Source organism: Aspergillus luchuensis, chromosome 2 (genome assembly GCF_016861625.1).
Source record: "Aspergillus luchuensis IFO 4308 DNA, chromosome 2, nearly complete sequence".
Lineage (NCBI taxonomy): Eukaryota > Fungi > Ascomycota > Eurotiomycetes > Eurotiales > Aspergillaceae > Aspergillus > Aspergillus luchuensis.
Window position 1 is genome coordinate 711,164 of NC_054850.1, and position 19,261 is coordinate 730,424.

Consider the following 19,261-nt stretch of genomic DNA (forward strand, 5'->3'; position numbering starts at 1 on the left):
CTGCTCATTATTTTTCCTTTCGCTTCTTGTCACCTGTCGGTGACTCGGAATATTAGTCTGATCCCGTTGGATTTGCAAATAGCTGAGCACCGTAGTATTGTAGGTACCACATCAATTCTTTAGGCATCAGCGGTAATACTTTTACTGCCATTATTGTCAACTGTAGTCGGCATGCAGGTTGGAGTGGCATCTCCGCGCGCAGCGGATACGGCGATCGGGATGACGTTGCCACGCAGTCCCCCGCCCTCCCATCTAGACCGTGACCGTCTGTCCACTGGGGCTGAATGTTGCCTCCCGCTCCCTATCTTTTGACCCCAAACTTCCTATCTCTTCCATGCGCCCAAGCCTCACTTTTTGCCTAGATACCCTTTTTGTGCCCACTCTATTTTTCGTCACCTGTTCCTTCAGATTAGAACAAAATGGTTCGGAAGGATCCTATCTTTGAAGCCCGCACCAATGTCAAGGTAAGCGGTGGCCCGTTATTCCCCCTCTCTGCGGCAACATTTCAGCGTTTGCCCGCTTATCAACGCTCCCTTGTCTGAGTCATTGTCAGTTGGCTGATTTGATTATTGTCCATCTTTTAGCTACACTCTAATCGACTGAAAAAGGAGGCCGCCCGTGCGGAAGCGACCTTCAAATCCGAGAAAGCTAAGGCCGACAAGGCCATGAAAAACCGCGAATTTCAGATCGCCCGCATCCATGCCGCTTCTGCCGTACGAGAAAAACGCAGACAGGTGACCCTCAAGGCGGAGGCTGCTAGAGCAGATGTTATTATCAACGAGCTCAAGGCTGCGCAGAGCACTCGGGACACGTCTCGAACGCTTGCATTGGCATCACGGGGCTTGGATGCTGCTTCCAAGAGTGTAAATCTTGAGAGCTTGGTTTCCCATGCGAACAATTTCCTGGCGCGCTCCGAAGATTTCAAGATTGCTAGCAGTGCGATCGAGGATGTTGCGCAAGGGATCTCTATGCAGGAGAATGGCGCAGAGGGTGAAGCTGATGTGGATCGCCTGATGGAGCAACTTGCTGATGACGCTGGGGTGGATCTCCGGATGGCTTTGGAGCAGGATGCTGCTGCTGCTCCTAAGGAGGAGGTTAAGGCTCCGAAACAAGTTGACACTGAAGTTGAGGATGGTTTGGATGCTAGGCTACGAGCTCTCAGGGCGACCAACTGAATTTCAACTACTTCGTTTCTATCGTCCTCTACTGTCACGTTAACTTTGGCCTTGTACTTGTTGATATGCTTTCGGATTCGGCGAACTATTGGGGTAACTAACAGCGCGTTGGGTATTTTTAGGGTTGAGATTCAGTTACTCTTGAGAGTATATTGTTCTGTGGGCGCTCATGACTATATGGTCCATCATCATGCTATGCTTTACATGCTTTGTGGGTTCTTGCAATCTCTTTCGTTACATACCCGTGAAAATGGCACTTGCTGCATACATTCATCCCTTGCCATGCATTTGAAGGATTCTCAAATGGTCGATCTTATAAGAGAGACGCACTTTTTCTCTGCACAGATACTGTTCGAGTGGTATAGATATCTTTCCTAATATGTCATTTTCGGTCCTTTCTTGAATTGGTACGTTTCTTCCATGCACGTGCTCTATTTTCTGTGCATGGAGAATTATGGAGCATTGTTGCAAGGAGAATATGTCTTTTATCCATACGCTCATCGTGGGGTACCATCGTCCATTCAAGACAAGAGTTTCAAGGAGCAGTGACATGGTCAGTTTGTAGGATTATGGCCGCTAGTTAACAATACATATTCAAATGGTGCATAGAGGAAATTCTCAGTAGGCGCAGCATTATACTTCATTGCCCCTTCACGGCTGTCGTAGACTCATAGGTTCTAAATAAATACCGATATTCAACGAGCAAGCCCGGCTAGCTCAATCGGTAGAGCGTGAGACTCTTAATCTCAAGGCTGCGGGTTCGAGCCCCGCGTTGGGCTTTCCTTTTTTTACCCATCACAAAGTGTGTTCACCACCCGGCTAACATGACTTGTCCTTCATTTTTCTTCTTCCACCCGTCTTTTGCTATGCTTGTACCTTGTGCTCCCAATTCAATCGACCTCTCGTAGGCCTTCTTACAGTTCTAGCATAGCTGAAACACTTTCGAAGACCACAGCCGTTTCCTTCCGGATGTTGTTCCGCCGCTATCTATGAATGCCGCGTAAAATATGTTTCCGTGATCGTCATTTATCAGCCAGTGAGCCACTTTTGATCCGGGCCGTGTCATCTTCATGAGCCGGTAGTATGTTTCCAAGACCCAGCCACGAACGTTGGGATAGCGAAAAGGCTATACCCCATAACCACAAAGCTGCTTGAGTTAAATTAACCCTTGTAACAGGCGATGGATAGCTCCGCTGCGTTGGATCCCAACAAAGCATCTCATGGTCGACAAGCCGCCTGCTTGAATTGTAGGAAAAGCAAGGTCCGGTGCAATCGAGGCCAGGATGATGCGTCGTGTAGCAGATGCAAACAGGCAAACGTTGAATGCATCATCCCCAGTCACCATGTCGGTAGACAGAAAGGGGTCAAAAAGTACGCGTTAAACGCATTGATCTTTCAAGGGCCCCCAAGCTGACATGATGAAATTAGCAAACGCAAAGGCCTTGAAAAAGCATTACATCAGATTGAACAGGCCATAAAAAGACCGAGGAGTGATGCGTCAGGGTCCGAGGCAGCCCAGAAGCTCATATCTGACCTTCAAGAGATGCTCAGCAATACACGCGAACAGCAGTTACATAGCGAGGCAGACGACCAGTCCGAAGATTTTGACCGGTCCTATACGTACCATTCGCCCCGGGATAATATCGACGATAATCTGTCTCTAGATGATGCAGAGAATCCTTTGCAACTACTCGCACGTGCATCTGATCTACAGCTATCGCCGACCGAGGTGCGTGGTGCACACAAATGGCCACCTTCAACAATTCAAGCATCAGGCATGCTACAGAACAGCACCGAAGGAAGCGACCCTGCCGCGCAATCATATTTTGTTCCTATCAGGGCAAGTCTAGATGTTGGCCCGGATATAGACCCCATCGACATCGGTCTTGTAACTGCGAGTGAAGCTGAATCGCTCTTCTCTTTGTATGCCCAGGCTGTGTTGACTAAATTTGTGCCTTCATAGCTTACTTACCATTGATGCCAGCTTTTATCAGAACCTCGCACATACTCGATGGGGCCTTGATCCCCTGGTCCATACTGTCTCGTTTGTGCGGACCCAATCCGCATTTCTATTCACCTCTATCATGGCCGCAGCTGCATTGTTCTTGCCATCTGCTACAGCACTGTCGAAGCGGCTATCTAGACACTGCAAGACACTGGCCCAGAATGTCATTGTTCGACGCCACAGATCTGTTGAGATCGTCCTGGCCTTCATGGTAAATGTTCCATGGATGGAGCCAGGTAGTTGCTTAGGAGATGACGATACATGTTCCTACATTGCCATGGCTCTAGCTGTTGCTTTGGATCTTTCGTTGAACAAGATTGTGCTTCCATCATCTAGCTTTGAGCCGAGTCTACTTAGGAGACTCGCCAAGGCCGAGACTATCGATGCAAAGAGAGCTCTATACATGGACCGATTTGATGGCGTAGAGCCGACATCTGCATGGGGCCGAAGACTTCTTCGAAGGCGTGAGAGAACTTGGATAGCGCTGTTTGTTCTCGAAAGAGGGTAAGTATTTCACCAGAAGCTCTGCTATTATACCTGTGAGGCACTACTACCACATCAGCCAGGTTCCTCCATACCACACTTCCCTCATGGCACACCCTGCTGCCTACTTCGAAGGGTAATGCTTTCTCTTATAAAATATTTCTCTTAGTACAGGCAGAGGCCCTTCCATCTTCCTGATAGAGATATTTACCTATCTGAAGTATGAAATACTGCATCGGGCTTGGAATTAACCAAAACTACAGATAATAGAGCCTCTGCCCGTACTAAGAGAAAAGCCTTATAAGCAGAAAGTCTTACCCTTCTTCAAGATGGGCGGCAGGCTGTGACACGATTGATGTCTGATGTAGAGGACGCCTGGCTGGAGTGGCGATAGCATCTTCCTTATACATGGCTGTAGCACCCGTCTAACCTTTGGCTTGCAGTGTATGTTTAGCTCGCGGACGAAGCTATACAGTTCCTTCGACAGCCCTTATAAATCACTGCGATAAGTGGCATGTGTCCGATTCTGCAGACTCGCGCGATGGCCCGATGAACTCGATGGCTGTCCTCAGGCGGAACCTGGTAAGTACACTGGCGGACTCAAGCGTACGAAAGGACCTTTTTGACCGGAGCGAATAGGATGGTCTCTTCCTGAGAGTAAAAGCCAATTGCGATAGTCACCAGGTCACAGATGCCGGGTCTGAGGTAGCGCAATCGTACGTGTGCATCCCACATGTTGTGGACACGCGAATAACTCACGGTGTTCCCAGGATCAAGAATATGATTGAAAGCTTCTACGACCAGTGGTATGAGATATGGGCACCTGAGATAGGGGAAGGTCACTGTAAGTCCCTCGTAGGGGTGTGGCAGGCTCGCATCAACCCATTGTACAAACGGCTAATCTACATCAAGCACGTTCCCTTCCACCCTATGTGGAGATTCTTGTAACGCATACGAGGTTGTCGACATATGGTGGTGTTATCAATCACCCTACAGCACCCGTGGAAGTCAAAAGATTCTTTCGTGCCGCCGGCCTATCATCTGCACTAAATGTCTTGAGAGCAGCTATACAAGGAGAGGCGCGATTGAAGTCTATGCCTAACAACACAGTCATCATGATATCCTTTGCTGCATGCTCAGCACTTAGTCTTAGCGTCATGCCAGAAGACAGCAGGTCTAGTTTGGCGCCAAGTGTTCATAATCTAATCGAGGAAACTGCAGGGGTCCTCGAGCGTATCGGAGCTACTACCCGCCATAGAAACGGCGCCTCTGTTCTCTATGGGCGCTTCTTGAGGGCGCTTGTCAGACGCGCTCCTGTAAGCGCAGGCTCCCAGAACGGACCGCGGGGCTTGGTCGAAACTGGGGCCCTACAACCTCCGCCAGACTTGGATGGGTATTGCCCAGTGGCTTCCGGGACACAGCCATCCTCGATACCGTCGTCTTTTATATGGCCTGAACCACTCAGATTTTCTGCCATGTCCGATGACCAGATCATAGACGCAGTGAACCGGGCTGGCACTGCATTTGGGACAACTGTGCCTGACGTCCCACTGGATGACCTAATGACTTGGGACTGGTTCGACGTCGGAAATGCGGCAGATTTTGGCTTCTGAATGGGTGGAAGCTTGCGCGCAGATCGGTGGCTACGCGGATCGATGAATGATCTCATTTCTGGTTCCGATCCGAAGGGTCCTGGGAGCTCCGCCGCTCGGCGACTAGAAGTAGCGCCGAGTGCCGAGGGGTGCCGTTCTCAGCTTCTCATATTAACCAGCCCGATTCCCTGCTTTTCTTAACTGGATAGCCTCTGCAACACTTTTTCGATTGCTATTCAGATTATTTTGTCGCCACGAGGGAAAATGGTAACCATTCGATTATCTGCGTCGGTCTTGTCGCGAAGGTTGATGCTCCGTCCGCAATGCTATCGACGGTCGCAACCACTCACGAGCCTCTATGCGCCTCCCGCTACTAAAGCCGGTAGCCGGGCCAGATACTCAACTTCTACACATGAGCAAGCTCCGCGGGCCCCGAAGATTGATCGTGCCGCTTCAAAGTTATTCAAAGATGCGGATGCGGCCGTAGCAGATCTGAAGAGCGGGTCAACCATTCTTAGTTCAGGCTTCGGCCTATGTGGTGTCGCAGGTAAGGTCTCTCCTCGCGCTTTGCCAGATAATAATACAGTTTGACTGACAAAAGAAATCTACTGTAGAAACGTTGATCTCTGCGATACATCGCAGAGGGGCCGACAACTTGCATTCCTTGACGGCGGTTTCGAACAATGCTGGTCTCGCTGGGAAGGGCGGGCTGTCTACCCTAACGCAAGCGGGACAGGTCAACAGACTCATACTTTCCTACCTGGGAAATAACAAAGCTCTGGAGAAGAAATACTTGACGGGAAATATTGCCATCGAACTGTGTCCACAAGGCAGTCTGGCCGAGCGACTACGTGCTGGAGGAGCTGGGATCCCCGCGTTTTATACCCCCACGGGAGTTCGTGAGTTTTTGATCACTAAGGGATACATGATATAACTTACTGACTTGCTTTTGGCAGATACTCTGCTTCAGAAGGGAGAGATCCCGGTGCGTGTAGACGAATCCGGAAAGGTGCTCGAGCATGGCAAGCCCCGCGAGACAAGGGAGTTCAATGGAAAAACTTATATGATGGAGACTGCACTCAATGGGGATGTGGCGATTCTCAGAGCATGGAAGGCAGATGCTGCAGGAAATTGTGTTTTCCGGTAGGCATTTCTCGACTCTTATATACGATCAATTGCTAATGATGTGACTTAGTTACACTACGAAGGCATTCGGCCCCATCATGGCGAAGGCAGCAGCCCTTACCATTGTGGAAGCCGAGAACATTGTCCCCATTGGCTCAATCGACCCTAATGATGTCGATCTACCGGGAATCTTTGTTGATAGAATCGTCCCCGCAACCGATGAAAAGCATATCGAAATCAAGAAACTGCGATCTGACAAGGGTGATGAGGCAAACAAGAAGGCAGAGGACGCTGCGACTATCCTGCGGAACCGGATCGCCAAGCGGGCTGCTCGGGAACTCAAGCAGGGTTACTATGTCAACCTCGGTGTTGGTATTCCTACACTGGCCCCCTCATTTCTGCCCGAAGACGTAAAGGTTTGGATCCAATCCGAGAACGGTATCCTGGGAATGGGACCTTATCCGACCGAAGAGGAAGTTGATGCGGATGTCATCAACGCCGGCAAAGAGACCGTCACTCTGGTACCGGGCGCTTCCACATTTGATAGCAGTGAGTCGTTTGGAATGATTCGCGGCGGGCATGTAGACGTGTCGATCTTGGGGGCTTTGCAGGTCGGCGCGAACGGCGACCTGGCGAACTACATGATTCCCGGCAAGGTGTTCAAGGGAATGGGAGGAGCCATGGACTTGATCTCCAATCCCGAGAAGACCAAGATTGTGGTTGCCACCAGCCACACGGCGAAGGACGGATCTCCGAAGATTGTGGACCAGTGCAGCCTTCCTTTGACTGGCGCCAACTGTGTCAGCACTATTATCACCGAACTGGTAAGTGGGAAAAGAGCCCTGGCCGATGACGGCAATCAGCAATCTTTCAGGGAAGAAAAGACAGAACTAACAGCGGACTATATAGTGCGTCTTTCAGGTCGACCGGGCCAAGGGCGAGCTTCTGTTGACGGAACTGGCCCCAGGCGTGGAGGTCGAGGAGATTCAGAACAAGACTGGGGCGAAGTTTACGGTTGCGGAAAACCTGGAGATCATGGAGTAAGATGAGTCGAGGCTGGATGTACATGTTATGAACCGCCCCTTACCTGTAAATCTATTTTTCTGTTTATGTATATTGTCAAGGCAAAGGATCAGCCGACCCTGGCTGGAGTGAAAGTTTCAACATCATATGCAGTATCACATTACTCTTGCCCGGCCTTCTTCATCTCATTGATCCATACTTACCGTACCCAGGAAATCAACCACACATATGATATAATTGATCAATGATATACTTACTGCATGCAAGCTAAGGTGAGCTTATCCAGCTTTCAAAGACTGTATTGTATGTATATTGAAAACCCTCCAGAGAACTACTAGTAGTAGTAGTAGTACTAGTTAAAAGACATACATAGCCGACCACCCCAAAAGGGCATGGAACCGATGTATAAACGGGCATCGATTCTGTTACTACCATCTCCAATGTCCTTTTCGCCATCGAAAGAGTAGATAGATAGAGAGGGATGCGGCGTATATATCATGTTTGCAATTGCACCTCCAGGAGGACATTCGGAATGGCGGTGCTATTCGCCGGCATGGAATAAGTGAAGTTCCAAAACCTAAAGTCACTATGGAAATGGGTTAGCTTATTTATTGGTCACCAAACAAGGGCGCTAGAGAGGCTTTATTTACTTGATGACTTGGTCGCTCAAGCTATACGAGATGTTCAGGGTATTCGGGTCCATATTGCCCGACACGGTAATATCCAGGCCGACAATGTCCTCCCAGCCGGCCACATTCCTTTGGGTCTCAAATGGAGATACCAGAAACTGGAACTGAGAGGCCGACGTTCCACGCGGATAGGTCAGGTTCAGATAACCGGGTCCTACCTCGGCATTCAGAGCCGGCTCCGTCGCATACAACTGTGGGATGTTGATTAGTTATGGCCTTTGATTCCGTTTAGTTGTTCTAGGAAAACCCACTGTTATCCACCCTATTCCAGCCCCAGTATCCCACTTAATGACAGCCGGGTTAAACTGTGATGGATTAATAGCCGGGCCACCGACAACAGACTCATTGAAGGTCTCCGCTCCAATGCTGATGCCTTCACTCAGCCACGCAGCCACCTGTCGCGGGAAGGAGTCATATGGAATAGAGTACGCGGAAGTGTTGACCGTATGCTCACCAGGGAAGGCTTTCAGGGCTTGAACGGCCGATGACGGGACAAGCGAGTTATGAAAATTCGACAGGATAGCTATCAGGGGCGAGATGGAAAAGTCGGAGTTATGAGACATCATATACACCTTGGTGTTACAACGGTTGTTAGCGCGCAGACCCAATCAATGCAGTAATGACCCCCCCACCCCGGGGCTTCTGCTCACCTTATCAATAACCGGAGAAGTCTCTTTCCCGACCAGCGACCAAATATGCCCCGACATGATACCAAAGTACTTTTGCATATCAAACCCATAAGCTCGATCCCAAGGACCAGCGAGGTTCTTCAACCCAGCATGATACAACTCCCCAATGGTGTCCCATGTATCCTGCAACATCTCCTTCCCTTTCCCCTTCATGACCGAGTCCTCTGCAGCGTACTTGGCCCACATGGTCAACGCAATCAGGGAAACGCCCGTGTACGTGGCACTGTTGAATTCCGAAAGCGTATCTGCGCGATCGAACAGCTCGATGATCTCCTTTGCGTACGTCTCGCCGGAGTTTGTCATATTCTGGTCACCAAGTTTGCGTCCCGTCCAGCCTGTGATGATGGCACGCATTAAGGACTGCGCAGTCCAACTAGTCAGCAGTCTACTCTCACTTATTCGTATGAAAGTTGATAGTTCCTCACGCACCGGGTTCGTATACGAGGGATACAGATTATCATCATCCACTCCTCCAACCCGATAACTATCCCCAGTAGTGTCATTGTAAAGCGAGGCGTGCATCAGCTGCGTCATATCTGCATCGATCAGATGCGGGAACTCCTCGAGCGCAATGATAAAAGCTGTGCCGATGAACTCTCTCCAGTTGGGGTCCCAGGTATCGTAGATGATCGGCGGGTATGCTGGGGTTCCTACTGTAGGTTCTTCGGGATATTGCTGGTAGTCTCCGTACCTGTGGGAGACGCATAGGCCGGCCGGTTAGTCAATTATTATATTTAGGGGAAAATGTCTCTCTCCCAAAGTGCCAATCACACCCACCATTGATCACTTGTATCCTTGAACTGCGCATCTATCACATTTCGAATGATAGTCATGGCCTGAGCTACATCATCGCCCTGATCCCGAGCCAACAATCCCACGGCATACCACACGGACGTCCTGGTATCGTGTCGCAGCGCCGTCGCAGCACTCGGATCGTAGACATATCCCGCCGAAGCATCGTATATCCGATCAAGGTAATCCATTGACTCGGTGAATAGCTGGCATGTATTTGTTGACCAGGATGACTGGCACCAGCCATTACTATTGCTAGTACTGGCTGATACCGCCAGGGTAGTAGATCCGACGAGAGCGAGCACGAATGCTCTCAGATACCGCGACATTTTGTCTAGAAACAGAACCAAAAAATCCGAGTTAATCCTCACACAGTACGCATAATCAGCGGGAACAGGGAAAACCAGTGTTTTATCTACATCATCTCTTTCCATTTGCGGGGGAACGACAACACAACCCCATCGACGCCCATTATTGGTGCGAGTTCTTTTCCCCCTCTTCCCCTCAGTGGGGTTCGGGTTTATCGCAAGTTTTGATTGTTGACTTCGGTCTTTTAGCCGGACTGCATGGACTGATTGACTCTTCTATACCGAATTCTAATCAATCGGGTTGGGATCGGCCGAAATGCGGGGTTGCAGGCGAGCTAGCATGTCATTTATCCCAGTTCCTATCTATTTATCTATCTATTTATCCCTTAGTTGTACAATCAATGATAGGTAGATAAGATAGGGTTATTAGGATATATAGATAGATTTTACAGAGTATATCCATACCAGGAGCTCTTGTTCCAGGGCCCAAGATCTGATCCTATGAGGCTACTTCCTCAAAGGCTAAACCCTTAAAGTCTGCCTAGAGAGTTTAGGCGGCTTCTTCATCTTCATTTCTTGGTGCCGGTCGCCGCTGCTGCTTTTCTTTTCCAGCAAAACTGAGCAGCATGCCAATGTCATAGACAGCCTTCAATATACCCGCAATGGTGAATGAAAGCCCGAAGACACCTCGATCAGCCAAGATACCGGTCAACAGAGGTCCAAGGCTCTGGGCACAGGTTTTGACGACATTGATTGATCCCATGATAGCCGTGCGACGGTCCGGCGGCAGCGCTGCAGCAAGGAAGGCCGAGCGAGGAGCCACATCCATAGTTTGAGAGCAGGCGCGGAGCACCAAAAAGGTCAGCGCCAGCGGGAGAACCGAAGGAACTGGGATGAGTGCCAGGCAAATAGCAGAGGGAAGATGAGTAAAGACCATGGTCTGCAGTAGTCAGCAAAAAGTGGCCAGATGCCGGAAAAAGATATTTATCTTGGAGAGAGCAAACCTTGACATTGCCAATGCGCTTGGCGATGGATGAGGCCACCAGCACCGAGGCCGCAGAGATAAGGCTAGTTGTGAAGAAGATGGATCCGAGTGACCCTTCAGGGAGGGAGAACTTGCGCTTAAAGAAGTATGTCATCCACGACCTATACGACATGTCAGTCTCATCGAACTATACGGTTTCTGGGGCCAGCCTTGAAAGAGTTGCCATACAGCGATGCCAGTCCAGAGGCGAACGAGTCCAATGCGAACAGGATCGCAAGTCGCAGAAACAAGGTGATGACCTCGGAATCGCCGAGGAAAGAAAGGATCGATTTCTTCTTTTGAGGCTGCTGCTCTTGAGGGGCGGCGTTGCTCGTTTGATCGCCCAGCAGAGGTTGTCGTTCACCCTCATTACTAGACCGTCGCGCAGGCTTCTTCGTCTCGGCCTCGACAGCGGAGCTCAGTGCAATAGACAGGAGAAACTTGAGCGCGCCGATAGCGGCGTAGGCAAAAAAGATCATTCGACAGGCGGGGATGTAGGGCCATCCCCAGATAACCTGAAGCAGGTTGATGGCCCATCCACCGGTCATCATGCCCAGGGCGGTGCCCGCATTGCCAATCAGCGAGTACCAAGCGAAGATATCGCTCAAGATCTCTTTGGGGGTCAGATGGGCCAAAGTCGATTCTTCGACAGCCCGGAAGGGGCCAATTTCGTTTCCACTGTTATTGAGTTTGTAAGCCCGTATGCCCGGACATTGTCGGGGATACTATAAATAGTCGGGTTTTTCTCTCGGAATTCGGAGAACTCACCTCGGACTTATGACACCGAAGACGGCCGCCGCCAGAAGGACCCAGTAATTGCCGACCGAAGCAAAGAGGATGCCGCTGCCGACCATCAAAGCTGAACCCAGGGCGAGGACGGCCCTGCGACCCATGGCATCGGCGAACAGAGTGAGGAGGAAGCTGATAGCGACATCGCCCACCAGGGTCAAGGTCATGAAAAGACCGATGCGTTCATCGGAGATATCCAATGCTGAGAGATAAGCAGCCAGGATTAGAGTTGAACCACCGTAAGCGAAGAGACGCACAAAGCGCTGGGCGCAGAGCAGTTTGACATCTCGAGGGGATTGCCAGACTGAAGTCAGGCCAAGTTCAGCGAGGATGCGGTGATGCACACGCGTTCCTCGCGAAGAGGCGGAGGAAGATGGATCGGACGGAGCCGACATGATAATAATGCGCCCTTATGTAAAACAGGCAATCAACCCCTCAATTGAGAAAGTATGGTAGTGAATATAAAATTGTAAATATGGACAAGAAGAAAAGGAGGTAGAAGGGAGAAAAAGAGCGAAGAGGGGGGAGGAAGAGAGTAGAAATAGAAGAAGGATGGAGGGGACGGGAAGGCGGGATTGGAAGTTCTGCAGATCGTCTCCTCCAGGCAGCCAGGCACCCCATCCAGGGTCCAATCCAGAAACATCAATTAATCGGCTGTCATCAACACTCCAATTGGACCTGCATTCAAGTCAAGACTTTAACTCACTTAGAAGAAGTTCAGCTTGCTCTAAAGTAATTACTCACGAAATGCCCAGTATTTTCGTCAAATCATGTTGGGAGTTAGTATGTCTGTTCGGCCAACGTGACACGCCCTGATCCTTCCTCTGTCCTCGTCTTTCTTCTATTTTGCTCTTATACTTTTTCGTTTAACATAGTCCATGATGACCTAGTCTCTTGTGCCTTATATTGACTCTTTTCGCTTCTCCATTCCATGTAGAAAGTGCTATTAGACCCTCACTGAGACCTTCACCGGTTGTAGCTACACCAGGACAGTCAGTCTCTTCTATGCCGAACTACGACCAGAAAAGCCCAAGGATGAGATTTAGATCCTCACTACAATTTTGTGACTATCTCCTTGTGTTCCACATCCCAATCTACTACGGACCATTCAGCTGGTAGGGAGCTATAGGTACTAACGTTAACTTATAAGAACCAGATGAGTAATAACTACCGAGGATGGCCCACTAATAGGGCTGATTAGACGCTCAGCCTTACAGTACTAGAAGTCAACCTTTCCACACTTCATTCGTCTAACCACCATGACCTACTCACATAATAAGTGGTAATGGCTATAAATTTTTATCAATATGAGACTAAATAGCTCTATAGCGTTGTAAACTTGTGATGTCTTGGTGGATTATTCAGTTGACGATGCAAATAATCCAGTCGCGCGACAGGGAAAGTTTAGCGAACCGATGGACAGAAAACAAACAAAGGATATTACTACGCTCATCAACTCTGCTCTCTATAACAATAAAAGCAACTCCGGAGCATATAACATCCTCGATGGTCTAACGGTCATGATTTCCGCTTGTCAATCCCTACTGGGAACAAGCGCGGGAGACCTGGGTTCGACTCCCAGTCGGGGAGATGTCTTTTTGGTCTTTCTCTTCTTTGACTCGTCCGGCCCTATCGGGACACCATAATGTCTTGGTTAATTTTTTATTTTTGTAAGGGTAAGATGACAGGAAACAAGAGAATCAGAAAGGAGAAATCTATCATGATATAGGGACAATATAAACGCTATTTTATTTACAAAAACGATGCACATCAAAACACACTCAACAAAGGCTCCAACTCACATCCCTCGCTCAGTAACTGTTCAAAGCGACGCCGTCATAGGAGTCTCCGTCTTCGGCGGCCACTTGACGCGCCGTTCAGCCCGTACATACAGGTTATTCGGCCTGATCAGCTGGAACATAGGATCGTACTCAATCGGGCCGTCAGTCTCCTTGGTGAACTTGTACCGGTATACCAGTTTCGGCAAGAACACCTTAACTTCTTGAAGAGCAAAGTTGAAGCCGATGCACATCCGAGGACCGGCCGCAAAGGGAATGTAGGACGATTTGTGTCGGTTCTTGACCTCTTCAGTATCCCATCGGTCTGGGTTGAAACGCGTCGGGTTGTCCCAGACGTCGGGATTGTTATGAAGGTGATGAAGTGCGCCGATGACGACCGAGTCTTCAGGCAGTTTGTAGCCACCAGGCAGAATCATGTCCACCTTGGCTGTACGCGCGGGTTGGTAGGACGGGTTGTGTCGGCGCTGGGTTTCTTTAATAAACTTGTCCATGAATGTCAAACGGTCGGTCAGGTCGGCGGTGATTTGCGTATCAGCGTCGATGCCGTTATCCACGAGCTCTTGCAAAAGCCTATCCTGCACACCAGGGTAGTTGACGAGACTGTAAATCAACCATGACAGCAGCGAGCTGGTGGTGGTGAAGCCAGCTCCAGTTGCGACAACCAATGCTTGGATTAAGCTCGTTTTGGGCAACTTTTCGCCTTTGTTATCCGTCGCCCGGATAGCGTAGTCTGTTCGGCAGTTAGCGGCTGTCTGGAAGGTGATAGCTCTGGGTTGACATACCAATCATGTTATGGGCTTTTAGGGCGGCATCCTGAAGTGGGAGATCCTCAACACCACCACGACTAGCGTTCTGGATGGACTCGTCGACAATGTTCCAGACCTGACCACGGATTTGTTGAAGGCGTTTAGGGTCTCCGAAGGGCAGCTTGGCGTACCAGTCACCTCTGGCAGTGATCTTCTTGTTCAATTCAAGGGACTCGGCAATCAGAAGGATCAATTCATGCGGGGGTGCATTCATGTTGGAGAAGTGTTGGAAGTCAATGCCCAAGACTAGCTTTCCAACCGCCTGAGAGCCAAGCTTCAACATGTATTGATAGACATTCCACGCTTCGCCTTGCTCATCAAAAGCATCAAACACTTTGAAGGCATCCTCTACCGTCTGCTGCATGACCGGCGCATAATGACGGACAGCCTTTGGTCCGAATGCGGGAGGGAGAAATTTATGGGCAGTTCTCCATTCAGGTGTGTCGGTGTCGCCGAGGAACACACCCGCTTCCTTGTTTTTGATTGCATGAAGCGGATGGGATTCGTTGATTTTCTTAGTGAAGAAATCACTTTCCGAGAAAACAATCGCACTGAGCTCTGGGTCGTTCGTGTGGTATACCGTGCGACCGTAATTAGTAGTCTTGAAGAGAGGCCCGTACTGCTCAAACAAGCGCTGGTGGTTGCCCAAGTGATCGGGATAGATTTCAAAGAAATTTCCAATTATCGGAAGCCCCTTTGGCCCCGGGACCTCTCTCACCGGTTTCCCATCAATGGCGATACTAATTGGGGTTTCAGAAGCGACGATCTCAGCCACACTGGTGAAGACGGCGTCTTCAGACTGAAAGCCAATGCCTAAAGTAGTCAGCTTAGAGGTGATTCTAGACAAGGGCAATGAGAGATAGGGATGTTTGGTACCATTGGGGTCAACTATCGCAAAATGCGCAGCGATTAGGTTTCTAAGCCCATCATAATCTAGCGATGAGTCCACTTCGATCTCTCGAGCGGTTGCCACGGGCTCACCCAGGAGATGAAAAAGCTTAGCAGACATGATTAGAGCAGTTGTTGAAAATCTCTCGACGGGTGGTTGGGGAGATTCTGCTCGCCAAGGGTCATCGTAGAGCTTTATAGAGAGTACGTACTATCTCTAATAAAACTACCCCGATGCGACAGACAAATCAAGGAGAATGACCCAGACTGACAATGAACCCACATAGACCGGCCATGGTTTTCGCTATCCACATAGCACGAAATGAAATGGTTTCTAGTTTCAGCGATAGTGCACGAATGGCGTTCATTTCAAAGACAATTATGCGCATAGACATTGAAGGCCTCGGTGCCTGCCTCGGTTGTTTCGTGAGTCGCCGTCACCGAAAACTCGAACTAACTGCAAAGAAGACAACGATCGCCACCCCAGACCCACTGCCTAAGGAGTTTCTGCCATGAAAAGGAGAAGGCTATGGCAGGCTCAATCCAAGAGGTGGGTGGCTTCATCGGCTATGCCGTGCCGACCCTCCAGTCGGGCCGTTAAGCGTCAGACGTGGCCAATCTCCGAAGGAATGATGCCGGCCGAGCCAAGCGTTGCGAGACTTTTAGCAACGCAATGTGGGTATCAAGTTGACAATTATGTCGCGCTTCATTAGACGCATACCGCTGCTATACCTCGGAACAAAAAATTGGCAGTTATAATGCCAGAGCCCTGGTTCATTTCGTTCCCTCCCAGCAGAACGATTATCCTTTAAATTTCACCAACTCTCCTTCAGCCAAAAATGGCCCAACCTGTACCCTTAGACTCGACGGTCACAATGGGAGCTGATTCCCAGCTTGCCGAGTATACATTGGCCGATGTTGCCAAGCATAATCGCAAGGATGACATCTGGATTGCCATCCACGGGCAAGGTAAGGGCTTTCGGTGTATTCACATGATGGGTTACTGAAACTGTTACATAGTATTTGACATCACCGAGTACCTGCAGGACCATCCAGGAGGCGTGGATGTTCTCCTTGAGACCGCAGGCACTGACGCCACAGCAGATTTCGAGGATGTCGGCCATTCGGAAGACTCCAGGGAGATCTTGCAGGACTACTTGATCGGTACCCTGAAAGACGCTAAGAAGTTTGTTCCTCCAAAGGCAGTCCGTGTAATTTCCCAGAAGCCAGAGAAGACCGAAAACCCGGCAACCAATGGTTCATCGCTCCTGGCAGTCACTGGGGCCTTAGGAGCGGTAACGACACTGCTTTACGTTCTGAATCGGAAGAGTCCCGGAGTTTTCGATATGAGAAAAGTTCTTGGCAGTGCCATGCCACAAGAGTTCAGTGGAATCAGACTACCAGGCGGTGGATTCGCCAATGGATTTCTGGCAGCTACGCTTTTCTCCTGTGCAATTGGCAGCGTAGTGGCGCGCCAAGCTGCCAAAATGATGAAGATCGAACATGGGTTCATGCGCTATCCTCCGCATATCAAAGCTCGGAAAGTGGCCCGAGCAGACCCTCACATGGCGAAGGGCTTCCTCGACTCCAAAGAATACCAGCGTCTACCCCTGATCCAGAAGGATTTGTTGTCGCCCAATGTGTACCGATTTGTATTCGCTTTGCCTGATACGAAGGGGGTGATTGGCCTTCCCATTGGACAGCATGTTGCCATCCGCGCCATTATTGATGGGAACACAGTGAGCCGATCCTATACCCCTGTCTCCAACAATCTGGACTTGGGCCGACTCGAACTGGTCGTCAAGTGTTACCCTGATGGTCTACTGAGCGGCAAATACCTTGCCAACCTGAATGTTGGGGACGAGGTGGAGTTCAGGGGACCCAAAGGAGCCATGCGCTACAGCCGAGGGCTATGTGCCAAGATTGGAATGGTAGCTGGTGGAACAGGCATCACCCCCATGTATCAACTGATTCGGGCTATTTGCGAAGACGAGCGTGACACGACCGAGATCAGTCTGATCTATGCTAATCGGAGCGAGGGGTATATCCTGCTGCGCGAGGAGCTGGAGGAATTTGCTCGCAAGTATCCCAAGAACTTCAAACTTTGGTACATGCTGGACGCGGCCCCCGAGGGGTGGACGTATGGGTCGGGCTACGTGAATGAGACTGTCCTCCGTGAAAGGTTGCCAATCCCGTCAGCAGAGACTAAGGTTATGCTCTGTGGGCCCCCAGGCATGGTAAATGCGTGCAAAAAGACCTTGGGTGCCATTGGATTCCAGACGTCAGGAACGATCTCGAAGATGAGTGACCAGATCTTTTGTTTCTAGATAGAACATATAATATTAGACCCAATTAATGCTCCAGACTTCTTTTTCTACTCATTTTCTCGATGAAAGTGTCCGCAATGCTGGGGAATGACGCCCGAGAAACGAGAAATTTGTACCGCACGGGTGTTTGTCGCTCAATTCGGGCGAAGATGGTCACTCAGCACGGGGCAAGGCCCGACTGGCTGGCAAGTCAGAGGGGCTAAAACGTACGGTTTAGTGGAGGAGGTTATGACAAGGGTCAAGAAGGTCTGCCATCTCGGTTCTTGAGATAGCGGACCAAGCCCGAGTACACAGTAAGTGTGGTGTCACTTTGTGAGCCGTTATGTGTCAATTGTGCGTGGTTGGGAGAAAATGGAGCATCGCATGGAATAGTCTTGCCAGAAAAGGCAGGCCGCAGTGGAGACAACTAGGCCATACTTGCCTAACCGAGACTGGTGGCTCCATCCTGACAATTAGGCGCTCCACCTTCCAACTTGGCCTCCACTTTCTAGAATTGCTTCTCTCGCGTTGTGCCTCGGCTTACCTTTGCTCTGCCCTATTGTGTGGCTTAGTCTGTTTAGTGATCCTGGTTCTTGCTTCATATCTTTTCACCCCCAATCACCGCTGTTTCAGTTGTTGTTGCATAATTGTCTTGTGGTTCATGACGGCCTCTGCTCCCGACCAATGTACAGACGCGCTACCTACAACAGATTGCGTCCTCGTCATTAAACGAGTGCCAAACAACCGAGGTTCAAAGATTCTATCTATATGCCTCACTCCCTTGAGAGGGTCCCGTTTCCAGGCTGACGACTCTCTGCCGTGTTTTCGTTGGATCGCATCCACTCTACATTGACTGGTCTTCCCTGGAATAGAAATCCTTTCCGGTCTTAGGAAGAGTGGTAGGTGTCTCTTTCAGTGTCTGCTTGAAATTGTTGCCTCCATTCTGGCCTTTCCTGCTTGCCTCGTTCAGCTTGCTGCTGACGATGCGTATGCTGATAAAGGATTGGGTTCGCTTAATATAGAACCCAAGCGTCCAATGACACAACAACAAGACATGGTCTGCTCTGATTGTGCTAGAGCCAGCTAAGGATAAGGCAAAAAGCAACCGGAAGACCATGTAGAGCATGTAGGCGGAGTAGGGGACGCCCGACCGGGCAGGTGCGAGGCGTTGCATGCGGCAGCCTGCCATCCTTCATTCAGCAAGCCGGTGGCCTCATCGGATATCATATACAAGTATCCCCTGTATTATTCACATTTCCAGGATGATTTGTGTCCACCAAGGCCACCGCTTTGCATAAGGCACGGCGCACGGCCTCGACACCAACTACATCATCTTAATAAAGGGTCAATTGTCATGGCTGATGTCTCATAAATAGTTCTCATCAATCTACTCCATAAGCCTGGCCACATCCCCCACAAGATCATTATACTCCCTAGCCGCCCCTTGAATGCGCACAGAACATCCTAACTCTTACCTTTGCAGTTAAGTTACACGGTCGTCACAATTGACTGGGCCCAGGCGGGAACGCTCGCTTGACCGGTGTACAGCAGGCAATAGCGGCCATCGGGCAAACACAATTTTTGGTGTTTACTGCCGGCAGAATTAGTATATAGCTGATTGGATCATGTAGCTTATCTAATATACCTATATTTAATATCTATATAAAACTGTATGTATACTATTAGATAACTTACTTAGCTTTATTATATAGATGGCTACTAGTCCTGAGCACTATAAAGAAGTATAAGTCTTATTCAGAATATTATA

The 19,261-nt window shown here is 49.7% G+C and overlaps 8 protein-coding genes across 8 annotated transcripts; 4 read left to right on the forward strand and 4 right to left on the reverse strand.

Moving 5' to 3' along the window:
* Nucleotides 1-419: 419 nt before the first annotated feature.
* Nucleotides 420-1,175, forward strand: DID2 (putative SNF7 family protein Fti1/Did2; the record flags this gene model as incomplete). Its single annotated transcript, XM_041684903.1, has 2 exons — nt 420-464; nt 585-1,175. The coding sequence occupies 2 exons, from the start codon at nt 420-422 to the stop codon at nt 1,173-1,175; spliced, it is 636 nt and encodes a 211-aa protein (XP_041539040.1).
* A 550-nt stretch (nt 1,176-1,725) lies between these two features.
* AKAW2_20215S (uncharacterized protein) lies at nt 1,726-5,276 on the forward strand (the record flags this gene model as incomplete). The annotated part of the gene is made up of 9 exons (XM_041684904.1): nt 1,726-1,728; nt 2,251-2,256; nt 2,353-2,546; nt 2,604-3,098; nt 3,160-3,684; nt 4,107-4,245; nt 4,303-4,379; nt 4,434-4,507; nt 4,576-5,276. 9 exons carry the CDS (start codon nt 1,726-1,728, stop codon nt 5,274-5,276), a joined length of 2,214 nt encoding a protein of 737 aa, XP_041539041.1.
* Nucleotides 5,277-5,519: 243 nt separating this feature from the next.
* AKAW2_20216S (3-oxoacid CoA-transferase) lies at nt 5,520-7,424 on the forward strand (the record flags this gene model as incomplete). Its single annotated transcript, XM_041684905.1, has 5 exons — nt 5,520-5,802; nt 5,870-6,154; nt 6,212-6,398; nt 6,451-7,204; nt 7,290-7,424. The coding sequence occupies 5 exons, from the start codon at nt 5,520-5,522 to the stop codon at nt 7,422-7,424; spliced, it is 1,644 nt and encodes a 547-aa protein (XP_041539042.1).
* A 474-nt stretch (nt 7,425-7,898) lies between these two features.
* Nucleotides 7,899-9,902, reverse strand: AKAW2_20217A (uncharacterized protein; the record flags this gene model as incomplete). Its single annotated transcript, XM_041684906.1, has 6 exons — nt 7,899-7,989; nt 8,054-8,283; nt 8,344-8,664; nt 8,743-9,141; nt 9,211-9,472; nt 9,559-9,902. 6 exons carry the CDS (start codon nt 9,900-9,902, stop codon nt 7,899-7,901), a joined length of 1,647 nt encoding a protein of 548 aa, XP_041539043.1.
* Nucleotides 9,903-10,431: 529 nt separating this feature from the next.
* AKAW2_20218A (putative MFS transporter) lies at nt 10,432-12,089 on the reverse strand (the record flags this gene model as incomplete). Its single annotated transcript, XM_041684907.1, has 4 exons — nt 10,432-10,821; nt 10,886-11,027; nt 11,095-11,583; nt 11,674-12,089. 4 exons carry the CDS (start codon nt 12,087-12,089, stop codon nt 10,432-10,434), a joined length of 1,437 nt encoding a protein of 478 aa, XP_041539044.1.
* A 1,427-nt stretch (nt 12,090-13,516) lies between these two features.
* Nucleotides 13,517-15,582, reverse strand: AKAW2_20219A (cytochrome P450; the record flags this gene model as incomplete). The annotated part of the gene is made up of 4 exons (XM_041684908.1): nt 13,517-14,223; nt 14,276-15,112; nt 15,176-15,296; nt 15,460-15,582. The coding sequence occupies 4 exons, from the start codon at nt 15,580-15,582 to the stop codon at nt 13,517-13,519; spliced, it is 1,788 nt and encodes a 595-aa protein (XP_041539045.1).
* A 444-nt stretch (nt 15,583-16,026) lies between these two features.
* AKAW2_20220S (putative cytochrome b5 reductase) lies at nt 16,027-17,514 on the forward strand (the record flags this gene model as incomplete). Its single annotated transcript, XM_041684909.1, has 2 exons — nt 16,027-16,156; nt 16,208-17,514. The coding sequence occupies 2 exons, from the start codon at nt 16,027-16,029 to the stop codon at nt 17,512-17,514; spliced, it is 1,437 nt and encodes a 478-aa protein (XP_041539046.1).
* Nucleotides 17,515-18,337: 823 nt separating this feature from the next.
* Nucleotides 18,338-18,682, reverse strand: AKAW2_20221A (uncharacterized protein; the record flags this gene model as incomplete). The annotated part of the gene is made up of 1 exon (XM_041684910.1): nt 18,338-18,682. The coding sequence occupies one exon, from the start codon at nt 18,680-18,682 to the stop codon at nt 18,338-18,340; it is 345 nt and encodes a 114-aa protein (XP_041539047.1).
* Nucleotides 18,683-19,261: the final 579 nt, after the last annotated feature.